This window comes from Talpa europaea, assembly GCF_964194135.1.
Source record: "Talpa europaea genome assembly, chromosome: 14".
In the NCBI taxonomy this organism is placed as follows: Eukaryota; Metazoa; Chordata; class Mammalia; order Eulipotyphla; family Talpidae; genus Talpa; species Talpa europaea.
The window spans coordinates 82,154,272-82,180,354 of record NC_140082.1 but is presented as its reverse complement, the minus strand read 5'-3'; the positions used below and the strand labels follow the sequence as shown (position 1 = coordinate 82,180,354).

At 43.8% G+C, this 26,083-nt stretch overlaps 1 protein-coding gene across 1 annotated transcript in view; it reads right to left on the bottom strand.

Moving 5' to 3' along the window:
- The window catches only part of TTC23 (tetratricopeptide repeat domain 23), a gene marked incomplete at both ends in the record, with an annotated part of 52,826 nt that extends 27,217 nt beyond the window's left edge, over nucleotides 1-25,609 (bottom strand). Inside the window, 6 exons of the mRNA XM_084253658.1 lie at nucleotides 450-555; nucleotides 11,589-11,766; nucleotides 21,356-21,481; nucleotides 21,661-21,811; nucleotides 23,289-23,412; nucleotides 25,430-25,609. Coding sequence (XP_084109784.1) covers nucleotides 450-555; nucleotides 11,589-11,766; nucleotides 21,356-21,481; nucleotides 21,661-21,811; nucleotides 23,289-23,412; nucleotides 25,430-25,609 — 865 coding nt within the window. The remainder of the gene's footprint in view (nucleotides 1-449; nucleotides 556-11,588; nucleotides 11,767-21,355; nucleotides 21,482-21,660; nucleotides 21,812-23,288; nucleotides 23,413-25,429) is intronic.
- Nucleotides 25,610-26,083: the final 474 nt, after the last annotated feature.

Here is a 26,083-nt window from a genome sequence, read left to right as displayed (position 1 = left end):
AACCAGATGAGTCGTAAATGGCAACTTCCTTTTGAAATCCTGAAACTGTGATTTCATCCTGATGGAAAGCACCGCCCTGTGGGAGCTGGAGGCCATGTTCCAACCGGCCAGATCTGTTGCCACAAAAGCTCCACAACAATCTTTAAAAATAGATCACCTTTGAAAGCAGAGCAGATTTCTCTGTAAGCCACCGGGGAGGCTGTGGTGCTCTCGGTCGCTATGTTTGGATGGAGATTGGCTGTATTTGAAAGTGAAAGATTACAAGAAGGCTCTAGAAACCAAGGGCTCTGGAAAATCCCAGAGGGGTACAGCCTCAGGAGACCAGATAAAGCCAGACAGGCCCCCCCCCCAGGACCCTGTCACAACTCTTTACCCTCCCCAAGGCAGCTGTGTGCTGACCCTGATGCCGAAGGGAGCAGGCAGGGTTGTCTCCCACAGAAGACTCTCACCATGGTGCTCAGGGTTCCCAGAAGCCACAGCAGTGCGGGCGACAGAGTGGGCGGAGCCCCCAGCCTCCTCTTGAGAGGGGTTTCTGCTCAGGACGATGTGATGCGCCTGTCACCACAGAGAGAAGAAACATGTTTGTTTATGGGCTTAGCAGCAGCTACAATGAACTAAATGTTTTTGCAGTGATAAGCAGAAAGCCACAGAACTTTCTAGCAAGCTGGACAATATGATTTATGTGGCAGCGTAATCACTCTTGGGAGCGCTGGGTTTCAAAAGCATTGTGCCGTGGAGAGAAAGCACTGGGCACTGAGTCCAGATGGCTCGGTGCTGCGGCCTGGGCCTGTCACCAAGTAAATAATCTCAAAGTCTCCGCTGCGAGAGTGCAGTGTCAGCATAGGAGGGGGAGATCTCAAGGACGCAGCGATGGACCAAGAAATGTGGGTGCCATGCAAAGGAAGGGCAATCCCAGCAACCCTGTCCTCTGGCCAGCCTAGAATGGGGGACCTACCCAGGCCCCAGTGTCAGCAGCCTCACCCTCAGTAATCCAAACTCCTTCCTCTACCTGATGCACCAGGCCCCTTTGCCTGCACCCTCTGCACTGGCCCACAGGAGCTACCTGCACATGGAAAACAGCTCAGTTCCCTTTTTAAAACATATCTTAAGGGCCTCCCCGGTGGCGCAACGGTTGAGCGCTGGGTTGCGAAGCTGCCCGCGGCCTCTGCGGCGCCGGTTCGATCCCCGGCTGCTCCCCGGCCACCGGAGGAGGGTCCCACATGGCGTGCAGACCTCTCCTGCCGCCCGCTGCTCCCCTCAGCAGTGTGCTTCGGTCCTTCTGCCTGCTCTGTTCCCCGCTCTGGCTCTGGTGAGTTCTCTCACCCTCCCGCACTTCTGGCTGTACCCAGTGCATGTATAAACAAAAAACAAACAAACAAACCAGCAAACAAATAAATAAATAAAGCATGCCTCTATTAAAAAAAAAAAAAATTAAAAAAAAAAAAAAACATATCTTAAAATCCTTTAAGAAGAAAAATCCTAATGGTCCTATGAACAAAAAGTAACAATACTCCTATCACATGATGAAATGCAAATTTCAGCCCTTTGAATAAAAAGATAAAGTGACACATGTGCTTGTCAACATTTGGAGTTTTAAAAATGCCATTAGTATGTGTTTACATTCATCTGATAACAGACACTATGCACTATGGATTGCTGGTTATGGGAAAGGCAAAGGCTAGAAGGTGTGGGCAGGACCGAACGATACACGGCGAGGTCATACAGGGCATGAGGACGAGATGGCAGATCTTGCACAATCAACTGCCCCAAAAGAGGGACAGATAAACTAAAAAACCCTGAGTTGAAAGGAGAGAAAGTTTAGGATGCAATGGGGAAAACGTACCTACAGCTACGATGTTGGCTGCACGTGCTGTTTTGCAGTTTTACTGAGATATAATTGACACACAGCTCTGTAAGTTGCAGTGATCCGCACAATGACTTGACATTCATACCACAAATGATCACCACAGTAAGTGTCGTTAACATCCACTTATTAATCATATAACTGGAAGGGTGCACCCCTTCACCCAATTCCCCTACCCTCAAACTCTAGCCTCTGGTAACCCCAAATCTTACCTCTTTTTCCATGAGTTTTTTTTTTTTGCATTATTTTCTTTAGAGTCCACCAATGTTAGCTCATACAGAATCTGTCTATCTCTTTCTGACTTTTTTCACTTAGCATGACACCCCCAACGTCCATTCATGTTGTCACAAATGGTTAAGCTGTGTTTTAATTCTTTTTCATTTGTGACACCAATTTTAATTTCTGTCACAATTTTTTATTATCCTCATTTTGCAGATGAGAAAACTGAGGTTGCTGAATGGGGAATCTATCCAGGCTATCTTACAGCTAGTAAGGCATGAAGAGAAGGCTCTGACCTTGATACTGCAACATCAAATTCTGCTTTTCCTACCATGTCACGAATGCTCCGTTCTTCCCACCCTGATCCATGGCAGACATCACTAATTGATGCCAACATACTCCCCAAAGCACCCTGATTCATCCAGTCTCCAGGAGCTATGACTAATCTGTGGGAGCTGGCTTGGAGATAGTTAGACCTCTAGAACCTTCTAGTCCCAACCCAGCAGTGAGACTATAAGAATGACAGAGATTTGCTCTTCTGATGACCAGCTGAACACATTTCATATGTTAATGTTCTATGTTAAAATCAGCTGAGATAGTAGCTCTAGACTTCCCATTACTGGGGCCATTCCAAATCAAGATTCCTGGAAATAACTTTTATTGATGTGCCAGAATAATGAGTATTTCTTATTCATAAATGCTAACACTATCTTTTGACTTAAAACTACTTTTCTAATTATAGGATTAAATAAATTGAGTAAACAGTTTGGATGACCCCCACACTAGTCATTATTTTTGATTCAGCCTGAAAGAAGGAAATGCTTTTCAGTTAATGGGTACTCTGAGGCGCAAGTACAATTGATGCTTGAACAACATACATTTGAACTGTGAGGCTCCTCTGATTTTTGGATTGTTTTTTCAATAAATATTTTTAATGCACAAATCATTGTATCTGTAAGTAAATATGAATTTCTTTTTCCACATTATCTTTTCATATGATATCTAGTGTTAGTAATACATAGAACATTGTGTGTTTTGTATCATGTAAGGCAGTGGTGATATAGGAAATGATAATTCATCTTGTAAACAAAGTAAACTTGTAGTACCTAGAAATACCATCCAGTGCTGTAAATGTATTTTCTCTTATGATTTTCGTTACCACCTTTCCTTTTTTTTAGATTACTTTATTGTGAGAAAACAGTCTATAAAGCAAAATGTGCAAAATACATGTTTGGCTGTTGATTAACCATTAAGCTTCAGGTCAGGTTATTAGTCAGGTTATTTTGGAGAGTCGAAAGGTATATGTAGATTTTCGACTAGGTAGGAGTGAGCACCCCAACCCCTGAGTTGTTCAAGGGTCAGCTATATATGGAAGAAAAGGCAACAGACACCCCAGAAAGAGAGTGAAACTATCCCATGTTAAGTGTTTGGGGAAAGGAAGAGAGAGTATAAAAGCCAGCTCCACCCCAAATGCAAATTGAATCATCTTTACTTTGGAGGTCAGCTCTCTCTACAATCCACTATTTTTTTTAAAAAGATTTATTTATTTATGCATACAAGAACTGGGGTACAGGCCAGAGGTGTGTGTGGGGGTGGTGAGAGGATTCACCAGAGACAGAGTGGTGAACAGAACAGGCAGATTGACTGGAATACGCTGCTGAGGGGAGCAGCAGGCCAGACAGGAGAGGTCTGCTGCGCCGTGTGGGCTGCTCCCTGGCTGGCAGGGGATCGAACTTGTGCTGCAGAGGCTGCGGACAGATTCATAGGTTGTCTTAACCCCTTGTGCCACCAGGGAGGCCCTACAATCCACTATTAAAGAGGAGCCCCCTCTGATGGCAAGATTTAACTCATTGTTACAGTGACTTTCAAAACACAGGAATTTAGATGGATTAAAAATCAAATTCATATTTAAAAAGATTTTTTTTCACTCAACATGACAATATAAGGCAACACAAAAGACACGTCTATCAAAATATATTTCAAATGAATCACTACATGTTCTGAAAGTTGTGTAAGTTGCTGTTTGCCTTGGAGGTGGGAGGTTTTCCAAGGGCAAAAAAGCTTACAATAGCAAGAAAGTGGACCCTGAAAGCTTAAGGGATCTGAATTTATCACAAACTCTTCATAACCTCAACTTTTTTTTCACGAGAGATGCTAATATAAGCAAACATTTATTATTCATTATGTACTTCAGAAACTCAATCCCTGATTTAATTTATTATTTGATGTTCATGAAGCTTCTTAAAACCATATGCTGGAGAGGAAAGGGGGGCAATGTGGGCAGTGTAAAAGGGAACCCAAGATGTTTAAAATGTGCAAGATTAGCATTTCATTTATTCAGTAAAATTCAATTCAGTTTAATTTAATTCAATAATATTCAATTCAATTCATCCTAATTTGTAGATGCTTTTACATGCCAGATATTGTGCCAACACTAGGAATTCACAAAAAAATCAGGCAGGGGTTTGGCCTCAAAGGAGTTCACAGATGAATTCTAAATACAAGGGTGGAATTTGATCCTTTTCAACTTACAGACACTGCCCCTTACCAGGTTTTAGGACCTGGCTCACTAAACCGCCTATCCACCCCTGTTCCCATCGCCATTTTCAGTGATTTCAGTATCGATGAGGTTGGCCTGTACCTATCAGGCAAGAAACAGATGACACAGTGTAAGGGGTTAATTGAGGAAAAGCTCCATTCAACTATACTTCACTCAGAGGAAGTGCAAGGAGAGAGACCTCAAGGCCATAGATTTCACCACAGTGGGCATGCTAGGGAGGGGGGCAGCATTGGCTGGAACTAGAAATGGGAATAGTAGGACAGGGGCTGTGACTTTCTGTAGAGGTACACAGCCCACTTGCAGGGACCTAGCAGGGACTGGCTGAGGTATACCCCGTCCTCTCTCTCCTGCCAAAGTCAAGTCTGGGTGTATCCCAACCAGCTGGCAAAGGGCTCATGAACACTAGACTTAAGACTCAGCATTTGGGGCCCAGGGCAGAGCTGTGAGGGAGGCAGAGGAGCTGATGGCAGACTAAAATAGCCAGCAGATGACCCATCTGGCACCTTGGCCCTTCAGGATCTGGTGGGCTTGTAGCAGGGTGGTCCCCAGGAAAGGGGAAGTTCTAGGTTTCCTGCCCCACCCAAAGGAGGGTGGAGCTAGGGAGAGAAGACAAACCTGCAGAAGGAGACTGAGGAAGGAAGGAAGCAGGATGGAGCCAGAAGGAGACCTGGAGGAGGCACATGGAGCCTAGAGACACGTGAAGAAACTGCACTTGCCTTTTGGTTGTGGACTGGGTGACACAGATGTGGGTGAGACCCGTGAGGAGGTGACAATGGCGGTTTTTGTCTTGATTTTGATTTTGCTCTTTTCCTTCCAGACTGGTCTGGTTGTTTCTGATCCTTTTATGTGGGTCCCCACTGGAAGGTGCTTTAGACCTGTGGCAGCTTTCAGGCCTTGATCTGGGCCAATCCCACTTGGGTGGACTTTTACCCACGAGGGGACGGGGAACTTTGGGTGCTTAATTTAGAAACTATATTCTTTGCCTTTCCTGTATTGTTTACTAATTGTATTAAAGTTCCTTCCCATTAAAGTCTCATATGTTTTGTGTGTTGATGCGGCAGATGGCAGAACCTATTTAGAGCAGGCAGGTTTGGGGGGTCTGGGGTGCCCCTCGCCTGCCCTGGAACAGTAAGAGTGGAGATGCTCTCACCTGAAGCAGGCGGAGGGGGCCTGGAAGCCCACCCATTTGCTCCCACCCAACTGCCCCTGTAAGGCCTTCCATGGACCCTGAGGGCTGGGGCCATGCAGATTGAGAAGCAAGCGGAGCAAGTGTCAAGGAAGCCGGCACAGCCAGCAAATAGCTAAGGAAACCCCTGTTCACCCTTCCCGAACAATGCTTTGTGTGCTAAGAGGATGCAGATCTGGTACAACGCTTTGTGTGCTAAGAGGATGTAGATCTCTCCGTTCTATGTGTCCCAGAGCATTTAAGGCCCAGTTGCTGGTTTAACAGACCCATAGCAGGCCGGGCTTGGCCCTCCTGGCTTTGTGCAACAGCCCGGGTCAGGGGCCCCCTGGGGATCTGTGGAGGGCGCCCAGACCCATTCCCCTGATCCATTCATCTCTCCCGGCTCGTATTTTTCCTCCCGCCTTGTTGTTTTCAATATCTTGTGGTGATATGTTTATCAACTGTCATCTTGAAGCTGAAGCGGAGGGTTTAATACTCCTCAGTCTCTTGAGCTGCCAGCATGTTGTATTAACTTAAAAAGAAAACAAAAACCTTTCCTATTCCACGTTGCAACCCTATTCACAAAATCAGCCACCTCAAGCCCTGCCACGGTACAGAGCATCACTTCCCCGTGAGTCCCCCATGCATTTCTGGGGAACCATGGGTTCCTCCGCACCATCTAGCTGTCAACAGACACAGTCTGCTGGGGGGCGCTGACCTAGTCAGTGTCCCCTTGGGGTTATAAAATATGTGATAGTTCTCGAAGAGAAAAGCTGATGACTAGCAAAAGGGATGCTTCAATTTGTGCGGGTAGATCCTATATGCAACTTATAATACAGGGAGGATTCTGAGTGTGGACCCCATTTCTGAATATGGGGTTTGACTGCTTCCCACTTGGTAGAGATTAGGGGGTCACTGACTCAGAGGGAAGCCTGTCCCTCCACACGGGGAAAAGCATACAAGCAGCTCTAGGAACTTTTGTGAATTTGAATGCAGTCTACTTGCCCTGAAGAACAGAACTGGTGGGGAGGCGGGGAGAAAGACAATAGAAGTCTTCAACTAGCATGGCCAGGATCTCGTTGCAAAGCTGAGGGCCAGCACCAGAAAGACACAGAGGGTGATTCAACAGCTCCTTCGGTGCATTTAGCCTCCTTGCGGGGCCAAATGAATTACAGGCACAAGCTCCATCTCAGAGTGACCCCCAAGAATGATTAAAAGCCCAATTCACTGATGGGGAAATTAGATGAAACAACTGCCGAAAGGTCACATAGAAGGTCAATGGCTGAACAGAGATTTGAAATATGCCCTGTGATTCCAAACCGCATGCAAAATATTTTCTAGTCTGATATCTGGTTGTTAACATTCTGGTCTTCTTCTGGCTTTTTAAAATGAATAGTACCCTTGGCAATCTCTCGTGGGAGGGCATCACCCCCATCTCTTTGTCACTAGTGGCTCCTGTGAGTCTGTCACATGGATGGACATACTGTAATTTTCCCATTGATAAATTTTAAAGCTATTTCTATTTTTTTTAAAGATTTATTTTTATTTATTTATACAAGAACTGGGGTCCAGGCCAGAGGTGCGGGGTGGGGTAAAAGGATTCACCAGAGAGAGAGTGGGGAGCAGAACTGGCAGATGTACTGAAATACACTGCTGAGGGGAGCAGCGGGCGAGACAGGAGAGGTCTGCTGCGCCATGTGGGTCAGCTCCCTGTCTGGGGACCTAACTCATGTCTCAGTGGCTGGCGACAGCTTGATAGTGCTGAGACTTTAACCCCTGTGCCACCTGGGAGGCCCTATTTCTAATTTTTTGTTGTTGCCAACAACACTGCTGCTATACATCTTTGCACACTTGTGCACATACATCTGTTAGGTAAGTTCCCAGCTGTGAAACTGCTGGTCAAAGGGTTGGTGCATTATAAAACTAGAAAAGGGGTAGCAACTGCTTTCTCCCAGAGGGGTGTCCATCCCCACTCCTACTGACAGCGCACATGGAGGCTGGCTTCCTTGAGCCTGGGCCATCAAGGAGCCTCATCTAACATTATTATTTTGCTCATGAGTAGGTCAAAAATGGCATTTCCTTGGTTTAAATGCATTTCTTTCATTGGAGTGAAATGATTTTATACAGATCTTATTGGATTTCCTCTTCTGTAAAGCTCTGTTCCTGTTTTTTGTCCACATGTCTATTGCCTTCTTTTACATTTCAATTTTATAAGAACTCTCTATATTTTCCCCTCATTGACATTTATTTTTTGACACTCTGTTGTCACAGAGCAGCTTTTCATTTTTGTGCTGTCAAATGCATCAGTGTTTCTCCTCTTTCTCTCCTCTCTCTGTCCTTCCAAACCCATCTGCACAGAAACTGAGGAAAGACGCTCAACGAGGACAGGCTACTTACGGGAGGGGAGGCTTGGGATGACTTGACACCCACTTCATTGTACTTTTCTGCACGGCTTGATATTTTTTTTTAATAATGAGCATTAGCATTTTTTATTAAAAATAGTTGCTAATGAAAAGGAACAGCATGGCACTTGGATTAAGTCTTATGTCATTCTTTGAAGATGTTTAGTATTAATAAAATCATAATTGCATTCTACATCTCTTCTAATTGTAAACAAAAACAACTAGTATTTCTGGAAGTTTCTCAATTAAAAATAGCATTGGGGCCTCCCTGGTGGTGCAAGGGGTAAAGCACAGCACTATGAGGCTATCCGCAGCCTCTGCAGCGCAGGTTCGGCCTTGTGGCCGCCAGGAAACCACCCACATGGCACACCAGACCTCTCCTGTCTCATCTGCTGCTCCCCTCAGCAGTGCATTTCAGTCAGCCAGCTTGTTCTGTTCCCCACTCTGTCTCTGGTGAATACGCTCACCCCCTGCATCTCTGGCCTGTACCCAAGTTCTTGTATGCATAAATAAGTAAATCTTTTTAAAAAATAAACAAAAAATAGCATTGTCTGACTATCACAAGTGAAGCTATAACAAGAGCCACCCTGAATGTGTGCTGAGGAATCTGTACCTGCCAGGAGCCTCATGGGAGTACCTAGCAGGCATCTGCTGGGCCAGTAACTCACCCAGAGCAGAAACCTGAAGCCAGATTTTCAGTCTATAGTCTTTGTTAGAGTAACTGACAAATTAAATGATTTCATTATACTCTGCAAATTAAACTTCCTTAAATGCAGCATAGCTGCCCTGAAAACTGAAAACAGAAATATGCAATTCAAGTGTCAGAGATGTGAAAAAGCATCCAAGCTAGTGCAGAGCTAATTTATATACACCCACAAACATACTCTCACTCACAGACATGAAATCCTGTGATTTTATTTTATTTTATTTTTTTGGACAGGAAAATAAGGTCCTATTGCCAAAATCTGCCATGAGGAGTTTCAGGAACAATTATGTTTGTGTGGTTTCTTGCAGACCCCTGCTGCCAGGGGCTGGATGGGCGACAGCCTTTTCATCAGCCCCTTGGTCTGCTGCCTTCCCTGTGGGCCACCCTACGGGGCTTGCTTTATTTTTCTCACTTTAATGGGTTGGTTCCTAAAATACTTTGGAACTTTTCTACATTCTACAGAAAATAAAAGATCTTTTCTCTCTGGGCGTTTCTCTCACTCCAAAAGAATGAAGAGTGAAAAATAAGAGGAGAAATAACAAAACCCCTTTTCTTTGTGTGTACTTAATAAATGGCTTTGAGGCATGCGATCCCTGGGAGAGCGGTGGCCACACTGTACCATTCTCTATTTTAGGTAAAGTTCCTAAAGAAAAGGAAAACCTTGATAAATGTTTAGTAATTATTGCTAATAAATAAAAGTAGCTTAAAGTAGCTTAAACTGGCAATATGCCTAATAGTTCTCAAAGCATTTTGAAACTTTGAGCAGTTTTGTGAAGTGGATAAGGTCTTTTGTAGATTTTTTTTTTTTTTGAGAGGTTAAATGACTTGTGTAATTAAACAGCTGGTAAATGGAAGAGTCTGAACTCTTTTGTGATTTCAAATTTAATGCTATTTTGACTTCACCAAGCTCTCTCTTTAAAAATAAGAGGTAAGAATATAGTTAAGCACTCTCTAATATTTATTATCTTCAAAAATAAACAAGTAATTTCTCAAACTTTACTAGTATTATAAAACTGAATAAACTTCTTTGATAACCTGAAGATAGAGAAATCTGACTTATTCAAAATTCAGATGTAATGATGTAAAGGAAAGGTTGAAAGCTTAAAAGCATTTAAAGGGCCTCCCTGGTGGCGCAGCGGTTAAGCGCTGGGTTGCGAAGCTGCCTGCAACCTCTGCAGCACTGGTTCAATCCCTGGCCGCCAGCGAGGGTCCCACATGGCGCGCAGACCTCTCCTGCCGCCTGCTGCTCCCCTCAGCAGTGTATTTCGTCAGTCTGCCTGTTCTGCTCTCCGCTCTGTCTCTGGTGAATTCTCTCACCCTCCCGCGCTTCTGACTGTACCCAGTGCTTGTATAAACAAACAAACAAACAAATAAATAAATAAATCTTAAAAAAAAAGGCATTTAAAAAAGCTTCTGTTTCTCCATATTTCACTTACTATACAATCTGGTTTCTCTACTCATTATTGACCTAACATTTCCTACCACAAAGTCATCAATGAAAGAAAAAGGGAAAGAGATAGAAAGGAGAAGAGAGGCAAGGAAAAGGGGAAATTTAAAAAACATCGTATGTAGCACCATAGGTCAGTTGCTGTTAACACACATTACGAATATTAACTCATTCATCCTCGCAACAACTCTATGTCCTCCATAACAACTAAAGGTATCAAACGATAGAGGATCTTTTTCTTTTACTTTTCCTCCTGTCTTTCTGGCAAATTTTTCTGTTTCCTTTGCCAGGATACTTGACCAATGAACACTCAAGTTCCTCAAGACCATCATAATACTCTTCTCACTCCATAAAACTCTCCCTAGGTGACATCATCCTCTCCCAAGACAATTACTATGGATAAATAGAGAACTTCTGACCTATTTTCTGAGATCTGGTCCTGATTATCTAGTTGCCTAGCTGTCATGTCCATTCATACACCTTATGGGCATTTCAGACTCACCGCCTCTCCACTGCCCAGGCATACCTGTTCCCCTCTGTACATGCACAAATAGTCACCATCACCTTCAACACTGGCTACTTCAAGAGCCCTCTTACTGGTCTCTCTACTCCACCGCTCCCCATCTGTCCACTGTGTTGGAACCGGCCTACCCCATGGGTTTTGAGGTTGTCAGTCCTCACATTTGTGTGAGCCAACTCCCAAAATAAACCTTTCTTTCTCTATGTATAGATGCTATATATAATAGGTTCTGTTTGGAGAGTCCTGATGGACAAACTCACAGAAGAATCTAATCATGAAAACATAGAACTGCAGGTAACAGATGACTCTAAGTGACTTCAGGGATAGACTTTTGTCACAGAAAATAACCCTGATCAATTGAATAACATAAGTTCTAAATAGATAGATTCTAAAAGGATAAAGAAACAGTATGTGGGATATCAAAACTTATGAAGCTATGAGGAAAGTTGTCTCTATGGAGTCTGGGTGTGGGATCTGCACCCACTGGAGCCTTTCTATGAAGATGTGTGTTGAACATCTACCCCAGGCCAAGTGTTCTCTTCACCCAAATTATTATTTGCAAATAATTGTTATTGTTACTGTTATTGCAAATAAATTGCTATTTGCAAATAACAAAGTGGGACATTACCAGAGCTGCTCTTCCACTTGTGTCTATGAAAACCGCTGGCTCTAAACAGGTTTGGGGGCCAGGATGTTGCAGCTTACCTGTAATTGGTGGTTGATGGCTGCATCGTGAAATCCCAGGGCTTGCTCTACGCCAGCTAATTCCCTCAATACCGGTACACACTCAAGACTTCTTTCTCCTTTACTCATCTCAATATATTCTAAAGCCTCTTGGTAAAGGGGGAGAGCTTCTTTTGATTTCTTCTGACCTTGATACACCCTAAAAATATCAAAGAGATTATTTTGAAAATAATTAAAATAAAAAATACTACAAATATAGGCAGTCTAGCGGTTGTTCAGGTTTGTTTCCTAGTCAGCTAAGTCTTCCTTTTTTCCAACGGCAGTGGGACACAGTGGTCATGAAGATGGATTCCGGAATAAGCAGGAAGGTTCAAATTCACCATTTCCATTTTCCAGCATTTAAGGAGGGTGTAAAGCACTCTCATTAACTGTTTAGAAGAATATAATTTGGGCATAAGCTTCTCTATATCAAAGTTAAACATATATATACACATACATATTTCTGCCAATTATACTTTAGCATTTTATCTTAAAGAGATAACCTGGGGCCTGCCCGGTGGCGCAGCGGTTGAGCGCTGGGTTGCGAAGCTGCCCGCAGCCTCTGCAGCACTGGTTCGATCCCTGGCTGCCGGGTGAGGGTCCCACATGGCGCGCAGACCTCTCCTGCCACCCACTGCTCCCCTCAGCAGTGTATTTCATCAGTCTGCCTGTTCTGCTCCCCGCTCTGGTGAATTCTCTCACCCTCCCATGCTTCTGACTGTACCCAGTGCTTAAATAAATAAATAAATAAGTAAATCTTAAAAAAAAAAATCAAAAAAAAAAAAAAAAAAGAGAGATAATCTGGCAGGAAAAGGAGATGAGTATATATATATATATATATATATATATATATGAAAGTTTACCTAAGTATTCTTTAAAATAGTGGAAAAGTACAAAAGCACTTAAAATACAATAGGTGATTGTCCAAGTAGGTGATAATCCTTACTTCAGAATGTCACGTAGCTATTAAAGTTAATGTTGATCCATATTTATCAAAAAAAGTATGCTCACTATATATTTTTTCTTTTCTTTTCTTTTTTTAAAGATTTATTTATTTATACAATAATCAGAGTACAGACTAGATGCGCGGGAGGGTGAGAGGATTCACTAGAGACAGAGCTGGGAACAGAACAGGCAGACTGACTGAAATACACTGCTGAGGGAAGCAGCAGGCGAGACAGGAGAGGTCTGCTGCACCATGTAGGATTCTCGCCGGCTGGCTGGGATCGAACCCACACTGCAGAGTCTGCGGACAGCTTCACAATGCGGCGCTCTACCACCTGCGCCACGAGGGAGGCCCTGCTCACTATATATTTTTCAATGAAAAGGGCAGATTACAAAAATACTTCATATAACACCGCATGCATGTGAATATTTTATATCTGATGTACACACACACATATGTAAAGAGATATCTAAAAGCTGGCCCCTAAAATGTTAGTGACAGTTATGAGTGTGAGTATTTTATTTTTCTTATTTATGTTTTCTAAGTTTTTAAAATTTTCTTCTATTAAAACTCTATTGATTTTACTCCAAAATATTTGCTAGGATTATGAGAAGTTTTTTCTTGTGTAGAAAAATGTCGTGTACAAAATTCATAAATTGTCATTTGCAAATAACAAAGCTGGTCATTACCAGAGCTGCTCTTCCACTTGTGTCTATGAAAACCACTGGCTCTAAACAGGTTTGGGGGCAATCCTTCCTTTTTCCCTCCACCCCAGAATCTTTATTACAAAAAGGCCTTACAATTCTCAAATTATCCATGGGTAAAATTGAGATATTACACGAGAAAATAACTAAGAGATCACAAAACATGGACCTTGTTTTCAACTCAATCATTGGATATTTTTGACAGTCATTGCGCTACAATAAATATCAAAGGGATTGACTGATAGAGGTAAAGGTACTTTTCAGATCTGTGGTTCAGATGGCCATAATGAAATAAAATTCTCACTAAGTAGGTTATGAACTGGAATACCTTCTATTATTGTTTTTTTAAAAAAGGTCTAAAACACAGAGGAGAGGTCAGGGATAGATATGCTTCTAGACCAAGTAGAGTTGTAGCTCACATCAACTCTAATCTTGGAAAGGGAAAAATTAATAGGGGACCTAGTAATACCGGATTGGCCTTCTGATTCTTATTTAGCTTAGAAGGCAGTGGGTAATGCTTAGCTTTGTAAGTATCATATTTTATTTTCGAAGAGAAAACCTGCTTGTATCTCTGGTGATACAGACTTTGAAACATATGGTTGGTAATAAACCACTTAGCCAAAGAAGAGATTTCTGGTAGGCACAGATTAAATTGAAAACAGGGGTCAGCAAACTTTGGCCTAGGGGCCAAATCTACTCACTGTCAATCTTTGTAAATAATAAAGTTTATTGGCACACTGCCACATCCTCTGGTGACTTGCAAAGGTAGGGTAGAGGAGAGGCCAATAGGTACCACATAGCCCACAGGGCCTAAAATACTTACTGTCTGGACCTTAACCGAAAAAGTTTAATCATCTCTGGTCTAGAATCTAAAGAAAGTCACATATTTCAGATTTTTTTCCCCATCTAATTTATCCTGAACAGCGCCATAGATATTTAAGCAGAGGAAAAAAGTATTCATCTTCCTTTCTTGCGTTCATAAATGATGCAGTGTGCCAAGGAAGGAAAGAATAGGTCCCTTGTCTCCAAAGCAGCTAATAGTCATGGAAGAGTAATAAAGCCAAAAAAAAAAAAAAAAAAAAAGCCAAGATGACTTCAGATGGGCAAAAGCTTTAAAAGGCAGCAATATTCAAAGCTTAGTGATCAAGCTCACAAATGAGAAGAAATAGAAAAGCAGACAAGGCACGTGCTAATTCATTATGTCAACAATTCTTACTTTCCCGAAATGGAACATGCAAGAAAAGTATCTGGGGGTTTGTAATGGTGGACACCAAGGGCAACTTGTAGGTATCTAATAGCACTCTCAGCCCAGAGAACAGCCTAGCACTCTGAGTTAGCATCATGCCACCTTTTCAGGTATTAAAAAATCATCCTCCCACTACCTGACTCTCAGAGACTGTCTAGACAAGACCAGGATGAGAGGAAGGGTCATCATCCCAAGTGCACAGCAGGAGCAGGTTGTATATCTCCGGATACACAGCCTCCAGCAAGAACAAAACTCCTCTGGACCCTGGCTTCCCAATCTAATCACTGGGGTCCAAACCGGTGCTTGTGAGAAACAGGTAAGGTGCCCACAAGTGCTTGGCAAAGGAGACCATGCCATCCAGGTTGGCATCAAATACCTACATAGAATCAAGCCTCTTAACTCCTTCCCCTCCCAACTTGTGGCTTATATGGGACTGAACAGCAAAGTCTTTAAAAAGCCAGCTTCAGGGCCTCCCTGGTGGCACAAGGGGTTAAGCATAGCACTATGAAGCTATCTGCAAGCTCTGTAGCACGAGTTCAATCCCCGGCCAGGTAGTTACCCACATGGCCAGCAGACCTCTCCTGTCTCACCCACTGCTCCCCTCAGCAGCGTCAGATCAGTCTGCCCGTTCTGCTCCCCACTCTGTCTCTGGTGAATCCTCTCACCCCCCACAGTTCTTGTATGCATAAATAAATAAATAAATCTTTTTTTTCAAGCCAGTTTCACAAAGATACAGACATATCAAGCTTTCAAATATGAAAATTATACTGTTTTGTTATGGCAAGACACAGACACATTCAGGGGAATGAAAAATACCAACTTTAGGATAATCATGGCTGGTAATGTGTGGAGAAGAAAGCAGGCTTGGGAAGAACACATAACAGGCTACCATTTATGTGAAATGTTCTGCATTGTAGACTTGGTATTGTGTACACTGGTATTTACACGCAATATCTATACTTTTATAAGCCTGGGATATTTTAAAAGATGAACAGATACAACACTATTGTTTACTGTATACAAGCCACTTTCCACCCCTCACCCTTTGAAGTCGCTGTTGCCAGCAATTCCAGGGCCTGGAACTAACAGCACAGCCCAGAGTGGAGGCAGTCAAGCTAATGTAACCCACAATGAGGCTTGTGGAGCTCAATGAGAGTCCACTATTCACATAAAAGGAAAGAAAATAGAAAATAAAATTACTTTAGCTTCATGATATATTTAATAAAAAAGGAATTGAGGGGGTACTATATCAGGAAATAACTCAATTATAGTCTTACCTCCATCTCTAACTCACTTAAAGCATCAGCCAATTTCAGGTAATCTTGTCTGTCTCCATTTGCTCATATGTAATGTTTGAGAGAGCAACATTTTCCCGTTTCTATTTCTATCTACCTGCCGGGAACACTTGGAGGTTTCCTTCTAGGAAATCCTGTTTGTGGAGCATTAGCAGACACCCCAGACAGAGAATTTTGAACAACAGAATGTGGCAGTATATTAATTGGGCAGGTCCCACAATTTAAACTAAAGCATTTTGCATTAAATTAAAACATACCTACAGTAGTTCCATAGCGCACGTGACAAGACACTCATTTCAGATGGGTTTTAGAAACTGTGAAGGGGACAGACATGGAAGGCAGGCTGGCAGAATAATTATTTGCAGTTGTTTAAAGGGAATGTGTATTATGAGGATAGAGGGTTAGAAAGGGAAAGACAAAAATAAAGCTTTAGGGGAATAAAGAAATAGAAAGTGGAAAAGTAAATAAAATTACCTGTGTCACGTGATTGTCTATTTCCCCAGATTTAAGACAGCTATTTTTTTTAAATTGCATTTTGTGTAAGTCAAGAGCATCTCTTCAGTCACTGGGATAGTGAATAGGAAGAGAGTCAAAAACAAAGCAAAGCATTATTGTAGCACTATTTACAATAGGTAAAACCTGGAAACAACCCAAATGCCCAAAAATAGATGACTGGATCAAGAAGATGTGGTCCATATACACCATGGAATATTACTCAGCAATCAAAAAAGATAAACACATGCCATTCGCAGCAACGTGGATGGAACTGGAAGGAATTATGCTCAGTAAAATAAGCCAGAAGGAAAAAGAAAAATATCGGATGGTTTCACTTACAGCAGGAATATAGGGGAACCAAATAAGACATCCATGTAAAAAAAACAATAACAGTACAAAACACAACAAAGCAAAAATGGACAATTATAAACCAGAGACATCCTGCAGGGGAGGAGGCGGGAGAGGGATCAGAGGGAGGGAGGGAGGAGCACAGGGGACTGAGGTGATGGTGCACAGGTGCCTTGGGGAAGGAAACTCTACGGGGACTACACCTGAGGGGGTGGGGGGTAGCAAATATTTTTAAAAAATGAACAATGATGTAAAAAAATTTATTTAAAAAAAGCAAAACAAAAACAATTCACAATCAAATGATTTCCTTCTTTGATAACTAGGCATAAAGCATCCCAGGCACATGGAGCCATGGAGGAACTGACAGGGGAAACACCCCTTCAGGAGGAGAGCAGGGCATTTCCCAGGAGCAGGAACAGGACAAGCAGGACTTGGAACACATGAGCATTTCTCAGGGTCTTTATGCACAGTACATAGTGCAGAGAGAGTGACTCTAAAGAAACACATCTACGGCTCCCGAGTGGTGCAGGAGTTAAGTCTCAGCGCTGTCAAGCTATCACCAGCCACTGCAGCATGAGTTCAATCCCCAGCCTGGGAGCTGACCCACATGGCACAACAGTCCTCTCCTGTCTTGCCCGCTGCTCCCCTCAGCAGTGTATTTCAGTCTGCCTGTTCTGCTCCCCACTCTGTCTCCAGTGAATCCTCTCACCCCCCACACCTCTGACCTAGACCCCAACTCTTGTATGCATAAATAAATAAAAAGAAATCTATAAAAAGAAAAATAAACACATCTACATGAGCAGACATTAAGGACCTCCAGGTGTTAGAATAAACTAAAACATAAAATAAACCTGAATCCAGAAATCAACAGTTTAATTTGGAGATAACGGGTTGGACCAATTTAGGGTGGATTGTAAGCTATAAAAGCAAAGGCTATTATTACTGAAGTTTCAAAAATTCTTGGTAAAAGCCACCGGGTGTGCTTTCTGGAGAAGCATGTGCTAAGTGCAGTCCCACCACCTCAACAAGGGGGGGACAGCCATACATACACACACACACACACACGCACGCACGCACACACACACACACACACACACGCACGCACGATGTCCCTCTGGCCCTGGTTTTCTCTACCCCTCCCCAGGAAGGGTTGGCTGAGGGAGAAACTTTCCCCATTTCCTTTCCTGTCTGGAAATCTTGCATTAAAATCACTTTCGAAATCTCATGACTATGACAGATCAAGAGAAAGTGAGCCAAAGAAACAAGTCTCAAGTTTTAAAAAATAAGCATAGGAGATGATGTTTTAGCCTGGGTGGTTCATGAGAGCAACAACAGAAAAATAAAATGCTTAGCACTCTCTAGTCAGAGGAAAGGATACAGAGAATCTCGCACGCCAGGGGCAGCCCAAAGTATGGACTCTGAGCCTACGAGATAAGCACGCACTTAAACATCAACTCGTGTCTGGAATGGAACTGCAGACAGGAAAATGCTCCACTGGATGGTAATGATATGGCTGCTTTTTAAAAAAGGGTCTACCATGTACCCCATGCCCGAATGTGGGGTCCATTTAGTCATCACAGCAACCCTCTGCCGGCCTATTGTTCCCACCTGGACAGGACAGGAACGCACCAGGCCTGCCTTCTTCCGACGGCTGGGAAGGCTAAGTGCACGCTGATTGACTCCGAAGGCCACCCCATCAGCAACACACCTCCCGTTCTTAGAAACACCTGGAAGGTGGCCTAATGTGCTAAGGAGTGTTTATATCACAGACACGTTTGAGAGCTCATTCTGCGTGGCCAGGCTCACTGGGGGCTGCAGAAGACACCAAAGGTCACAGAGAGCTCTGTGTGTGTGTGTGTGTGTGTGTGTGTGTGTATACATACCACCATGGTGTGTGCCTGTGTGTGTATAAAGATACCATCTGTCGCTGGGGACCTGTCAATCAGTACCCAGGATAGAAAATCATTTAGCACTAGCGAAACGTTTACCCATTTTTGTTAGTGATTTTTTAAAATAAAGCCACAACTGCCCACAAAAAGGCTTGGATTCACTCTCCACCATTAATAAGCAAGTTAGTGGATGAAGTGGCTCTGGGGCAGGGAGACAGGTAGAAGGCACAGGCTCAGCCAGGAATGGGAGACACAGGGCATGAGTCACCCTTGCTTGCTTATCTGTCAGCTGAAGGAGAAAAAAACTGGTCTGGCCTGATGGGTACCATAAAAGGCGAGGCAGAGGGAGGAAGAGGATGCACCAAAGATCCCCTTTTAAGAGAAACAAATCCCACAAGCATTGCCTCAGCAATTAGCCTGGCCTTCCAGCTCTCAGACCTGGCAAAAGAAAAGGCCCTTGTGGTTGTGAGTGTAACTACAGATGCGCAAAACCAAAGCCCGGTGACTTCCTAAAGCAGATGGGTCCGGGCAAAATAGTCACACTTTAAAGAAGAAACAAGAGCAAAGTGATTGAATGAAAACCCCGCAGTTCGGTCAGGCAAGTTCCAGTGACTACTTCACTGTGTAGAATCAGGAAGCAAAGAAGTAGTAAAGTTTTCAACAATTCTGCTAAAGGCAAAAGTAACTGTTGGGAGAGCCTGGAATGTAACTTACATGCTTGGATATGGAGCGCAGATGTGTACGAGGCCCGCCATCTGCTGGCAAGGTTTGGTACTGCTGATTTGGAAAGCTCAGAAGAGCTGATTCTGGCCAAGGATAATTTACTCTCTTATGTAGCAACACTGCACAACATGAGGTATTAGTAACACCGGTCAGATCTCAGCAGCTGCAACAAATATCAGACCTTCAACCTCTGACTTGTATATTTCCTGTCTTACAATGCAGGTCTCTGTTAGCTTGGAAAGTGGCATGCTGCCTGAGGATGTTCCTGGCAGTGCCACATGGGAGCCGGGAGCTGGGGCCAGCTGACTGCGCATCACTACCAGGCACGTGTGGTAAGTGTGTTCTGGGGAGCATTGCTAAATGGAGAAAAGTAAGAAACGGGGTGAGACATATCCAAGTTTATACAAACTTGGGGCCTCCTTAGGGGCCTCCCTGGTGGTACAAGGGGTTAAGACACAACGTTTGAAGCTATCCACAGCCACTGCAGCACGAGTTCGATGCCCGGCCAGGGAGCTACCCACATGGCGCAGCAGACCTCTCCTGACTTGCCTGCTGCTCCCCTCAGCAGTGTATTTTGGTCGATCTGCCTGTTCTGTTCCCCACTCTGTCTCTGGTGAATCCTCTCACCCCCCCACACCTCTGGTCTGTACCCCAGTTCTTGTATGCATAAATAAATCTTTTTCCAAAAAAATTCTTACAAACTTAAAATACTTTTTAAAAGTATATGAAACAATGCTGTTTATTATTCAGAAATATATATTCAAACACATAAATTATCATTCAAATAGGTATCTCTGATGTGCAGAGGGCAGAATGAAAGTGAGGATCAGAGATGAAAGGAAAAAATCAATTTCACAAAGCATATCAAGGGTTCTGTATGGACTAATGAACGATCAGTATTTCAAGTCCAAATAACCTCCAGGCAAAACACAAATGAACAAGGGTGGACGTATGCAAAATGTATTACAAAAACAAGAGTCAAACTTGGTCATTCCCAGCTCCAGCCATGTGCAGGCACCAGGTGTTCTCAGGGCCCTTTCCTTCTTAAACAGATCCCACTAGGTCTCTGAGCTCTCCTGGGAACCAGCCTTTGCCTGCAGTCTGGTTAGTTAGAATTCTTCCAGCTGTGAATAAGGGTCTCTATGGAGGTCAGCTGGGGATTCGCTGCTGCTTCTAGGATAGCCTTTCTCTGCTCTCTTCCCATGAACCCCCTCCTTCCAAAGAGTGAGCATGCTCTGTCACCCCAATGTTTTGTGGAATTGGCTTGGGATTGGGCTTTGGGAAAGGAAGAAGTGTGCTGACCACCCAAGGCTCGTCCTTTGCACCCCACCCCCCAGGCTCCAGCATCCAGTTGGACTTATTTGCTGATATGGGACGAGGGTGGGAGGAACAAAAACAAATCTCCCACCATCGTGAACTTAGATATCTGAAATCTTTCTACTTTGAGGACCTAATCATAAAATCAATGTATTGAAGTATTTAGATTCAGAGAGCTGAGGATAAAAGGGAGAGAGTGAGGAAGAGCACAGAGGTGGGGGGCGGGGGGCCAGGCACGGAGAGCAGGAAGATAGAAAGTCAAGAAAACGATGCCCAGAACTCAAGGACCAGGCTGGCGGAGAGCCACACATCTAGCAGGTGTGTGTCACCCACATGTCTGTCTTGATAGTGGCAACTCCAATATGCCCATGGTCCTCTTTTATTTACTTTTGTTTTTTTTTTCAAAGATTTATTTATTTATGCATACAAGAACTGGGGTACAGGCCAGAGGTGTGGGAGGTAAGAGGATTCACCAGAGACAGAGTGGGGAACAGAACAGGCAGATTGACTGAAATACACTGCTGAGGGGAGCAGCGGGCGAGTCAGGAGAGGTCTGCTGTGCCATGTGGGTTTCTCTCTGGCCGGGAATAGAACCCACACCGCTTAGGCTACAGACAGCTTCATAGCGCTGCATTCAACCCCTTGCACCACCAGGGAGGCCCCTTATTTACTTTTGGACAATGACCATAGAGAATCATGGAGAAGCTCTCCTGCCCCAATACTGATTCTTTTGGCAAAGAACCTCCAGTCATCCTACATTCAAAAAGTGTGAGACTTGAAACTTACTGTGCAAATGACAATTTGATCCGCGCTTGAATTTCTACCCATTCTTCCTTTATAATCCGTCCACATTGTAGTAGCTCCTTTGAGAGTCTCTCTGCTTTTGTCAAATTCTCTGAAGCGTCTTTAAATCTGAGTTGTGTTCAAGGAACTTTCTGCTGAGCTCTAGATTCTGGGACTCCCATTCCTGGACATCCTTGGCTCACATACCTCCCAAACCCTCCTTGAGCTATCAGTGTTTGATTTTGTCTTGAGAATTAAATATAAATACTATGTACTTCTATTTGTAAAAATGAGAGGCAAAAGGATACTTCTGGAGGGAGAGTAAGGCTCTCCCCATGGTGTGGAACAGCTCGATGGAACACTTGAAGACATCTGTATCATCGTTATAGGGGGGCGCAATGGAGTTGGTGAGGATTTCTTTGGCCATTTCTGCATGTTTTTTTGCCTGCAGTGACATCCCTGTGGGGAAAGAAGAGGAGGTCTCAGTTTCTTTTTATTTCAGTTGGGCAGGGATGGATAATCTATGGCTAAGGAATCTGACAAGGTGGCCTTCGTGTCCTGTCAAGTGGCACATGGAGATGTCTGGGCCACGCAGAACACTGTCATGACTATGAAAACCAAGGAAAGGGGACTCCCTGGTGGCACAGGGGTTAAAGACAGCCCTATCAAGCCATCTCCAGCCACTGCAGCATGAGTTTGATCCCCGGTGAGGGAGCAACCCACATGGTGCAGCAGACCTCTCCTGGCTCACCCCCTGCTCCCTCAGCAGTGTATCTCAGTCAGTCTGCCTGTGACAGTAATCTGAATGGCATGAGTGAGTTTTCTACTCCCTCATCTATAATCCTAACTTCACAGAGTTATTTTAACATACTACAAGTAGAGTGACATCTACAAAGACCCGATAGTCCCTATCCCAATAAGGTGATGGACTAACATGCTACACGCTCTTATTCCTACATGGGAACAGATCACTATACAGCAAAATGGAACAAACAGAAAGTGAATGCCAAGAGTGAATTCCCAGGATGCCGGGGCCCTTCCTTCCATGGGTTTATTGCTTTGTGGTGAGGGTGACACTGGGGATCAACAGTCAGGTTTCTGGACTTTTTGCTAACCCCATCCTACTTCCCCACACCGACACCTCCTTCCACACCCCCTTCCACCCACAACCATACACTCCGGTATTATGTTCCTCATCATATGGAATCGTATCTCAAACCTCTAGAAAAGTTGTCAAATGGGAAGCGCTAGTTCTATATCTGTAAAACAGGAAAAAATATATAATTTCTGATGGAGAACATTTGGGGTATGTTCTTCCCATGGGAATTCTTACAAGATTTTGTCTTTTTTTTAAGTATACACTTAATCAACCTGCCCAAAATGTATTGGTGCTGATGATGCATTCAGAAGTAAGAAAGGCCCAGAGGACTGTATTTCAACACTGGTCCAGTCCCTCGTGGAACTTGAAAATCTACAGAAGGCAGTGTGGGTTGGGGTTCAAAAACATGGGTTCTAAGGCCCTGAATGAACTCTCCGAACCACTATGTACCCTGAAGGCTTTAGCTTCCTTCACTGTGAAGGGGGATGATGATGTGACACACCTCCCAGGACCGTGACGAAGGGGGAGGGAGATGACACATGGGAAATAGTTGACGTGGTATCTTAGTAAATAGCAGCTGTGGCTTTTACTTTAAATTGAGAGGGAAAAGACTGTCATGCAGAAAAGGGAGCAGGTTATTGGCCAAAAACATCATTTGAAGCTGCAGATGCCAGGACACTGGACCAGTGTCCTGGTATCCGAAACCCTGGTCTGAGCCTTAGATAAACTACCTGTTAACAGTGTGATCTGGGGCAAGCTGATTCAACTCAGTCTTGCTATTTCCTATGAATCTAGGAAACCAAAGGACTGATCCTTCTCAGTCTGAGGGGAGCTCACCTTTCAGCTGGAGGTAGCCTTGAGCCAGATTAACATGAGCCTCTGCTAGTTTCCAGTGCGAGTCGCCATAGCAGATCCTTGTCAGCGCCATGCAGCGCACGAGCTCCTGGATGGCCTCTTTGAACTGCAGGGAAGAGAACACGGGCTCACCTGTAGGTCAGCTGAGGGCCCCATGTCCTGCAGCACAAAATCAACCTTTATCCACGCAGTATCTATTAACTGAATGGCTATTTATGCGACTATGTGCTAGATGTGGTTTAAGCACTTCGAATACATCAGAGAACAATACGACAAAGATCTGCTCTCTCGGGAGGGTGAAACGGACAATAAACATAAGAAATAAGTACAATGCGTAGCACAGTAGAAGGTGAGACACGTAATGGAATAAAAGGAAAAAGGAAAAGCACAGCACACAGTCTTAAGGAATCATCCCATGAAATGATTTTAGTAATTTAGTATTTAGTGATTACAAATACTTAGTAATTATGAAAGGAAGAACAGTAATTCCAGGGTGAAAACTGAGCATTTTCACTAAATGATCAAGTTAGCATTGTAGTGACAAGGATACACAAGCAGGGTCCTAGGTGATGTCTTTGGGATTCCTGCCCCAAAAGCATAAAATGGAGCTGACTGTGAGGAAACGCATGAAATGTTTTAGTCCCATTGTAGATGCAGCCAGAAGTTAGCTTTTCACATGTGTTAAATGCCTCAGGGCATCAGGAATTCATTCTCTTGCAAGATTCTGGTTGAGAAAGTTGGGAAGTGTGTACATGCCCTCTGGCTCGCTCTAGTCTCTCCATCCCTGTCACCGCCAGGTCCCACTGATTCACATTTCCAGCTCCCTGTCCAAAGATCTCAGCATCTGTACTGCCTCTGTTGTAGCTCGGCCCTCATAATTTCTTGCCAGGAGTATTGCAAATATCCACTAAGCTGGCCCCCTCCTCCAATTTGGCTCGCTTCTCATCCATCTTCCTACATGGCTAGCCAGACCTGAGTGATCATTCCAGAAGCTCAAACTTGCTCATGGCACTCTCCTGTTTATTCTCCTTGGGTGGTCTCCAGAGCCTGGAGAAGAAAATCAAACCCTCTTCCAAGGTGTTAAAAATCCTCAAGAGCTCAAACTGTCCATAATCCAACCTCATTTATTGCCCGATGTCACTAACAACTGAATCACAGACAGCTTCTGGTGTTCCCCAAATAGATTGCATACCCTAAGACCCTTGGCATTGGCTCCTGTCCATCTGCTACCTCTGTCCAGAGCACAGTTGTCCTGTCCCTCGCAGAGTCAACTCCCAGGCACCAGTATCAGTCAGTGTTTACTAACCGATGGTTGTAGGTCTTAGGGTTTAGGTCAAACCTACAACCAGCCAGTCCAACACTCTATCAAGTAACTGCCATCCCCACAGGCTTCCCTTAATTGCCGTGGTCCCACCAACCTCAGGTTCATTTCCCAGCCCTCCTTCCCTCACTGCCTCTATATCTCCTCAGCCTGTGTCCATTATAGAACTTACCATGCTGACCACCAATATCTGCCTCCCATCTATTCTCCAGGCCAAACCAGGAGCCCCTCTGAGGCCAAGGCGGAGGCTTTCCCACAGGTGCCCCCAGTACCTGCAAGCCCCCCGGCACATAGTCGATATTTGGGAAATGAATGAATGGACAAATAGGGTAGGAGATATAAGAAATGGCAGAGAAATGTATATTTAATGAACAAGTCAATGAGTAAAATTTTGGAGGAGAGAATGAAAAGAAGTAGGCAGAAAACAAGAAGATAAAGAGCATCCTCTGAAAGCTCCATGACAGCAGAAGCTTCATCTGCTTTGTGCTGTATTCCAGGACATGAGCCTCGTGCACAGGATGAGTTCATAACTGTTGACTGATGGATGGGAAGTGGCTGTTTTAGGTTAAACCCTGCTACAGCCAGTCCAGCACACCTCTGGCAGAGGCCAGGGCACACTGGCTTATCTGTGTGTGCATTCATTCAGCAAATATGACATGGGCTGTGCCTGGAGGGAGGCCCCAGTGCTGCACCCAGTGGCTCTTCCACTCTGCCTCATACACAGTGCCTGAGCCCAGGCTATGACTGAAACTGTCCTACTTCTCAAGTTACCAATGCAGTATAGAAAAGCAAGGCTTCTTACTTTGTGGTTGCTGGACAAGGCCTTCACTTTCTCTTCACAGAGGTGAAGTTTCTCTCCAGGAGGCTGGAACAGGGCCGTCAGAGGCAGCTTGTTTGAGATCTTCTTTCCAGGCGTTATGCTGACAGCAGCAACAACTTCATCTAGGTGGTTGGATATGTGGGTTTCCTGGGATTCGTGCATATTTTTATATACATTGTCCTCTAATTTTGAAATAAAAAAAAGTATTAAATAATAATTTCTGGAGTTACTTTAAGAAATATACATTTCCATTTCCCATAGAGACTGAGGCTAGGATCTAGGACAATTTTGACATTCTACCCAAGATTTCTTGGAGATTAGTGGCAGTCTATCAAAAAAAATGCTGGTGGCTAATATAGATTTGTTTGTAAAACTTTTAGGATGCTTTCCAGTTTTAACTAAACAGAATATTCTTTGTTTATTTAAATTATATACACACACAATATTCTCCACAGTAGGAATCAGCTGAACCCAAACAGTTCTCAAAGGTCCTGAACTAAATCAACAGAATCTCAGAACCCCAAATGACCTTGAGGGAGGAAAAACAAATATTGTTCTTAAACTTTCACCTCTGCCCAAGACAAAGTAACATGAAGGAGATTTACTTGCTTAAAATAACCCAATAACTAACAAGAA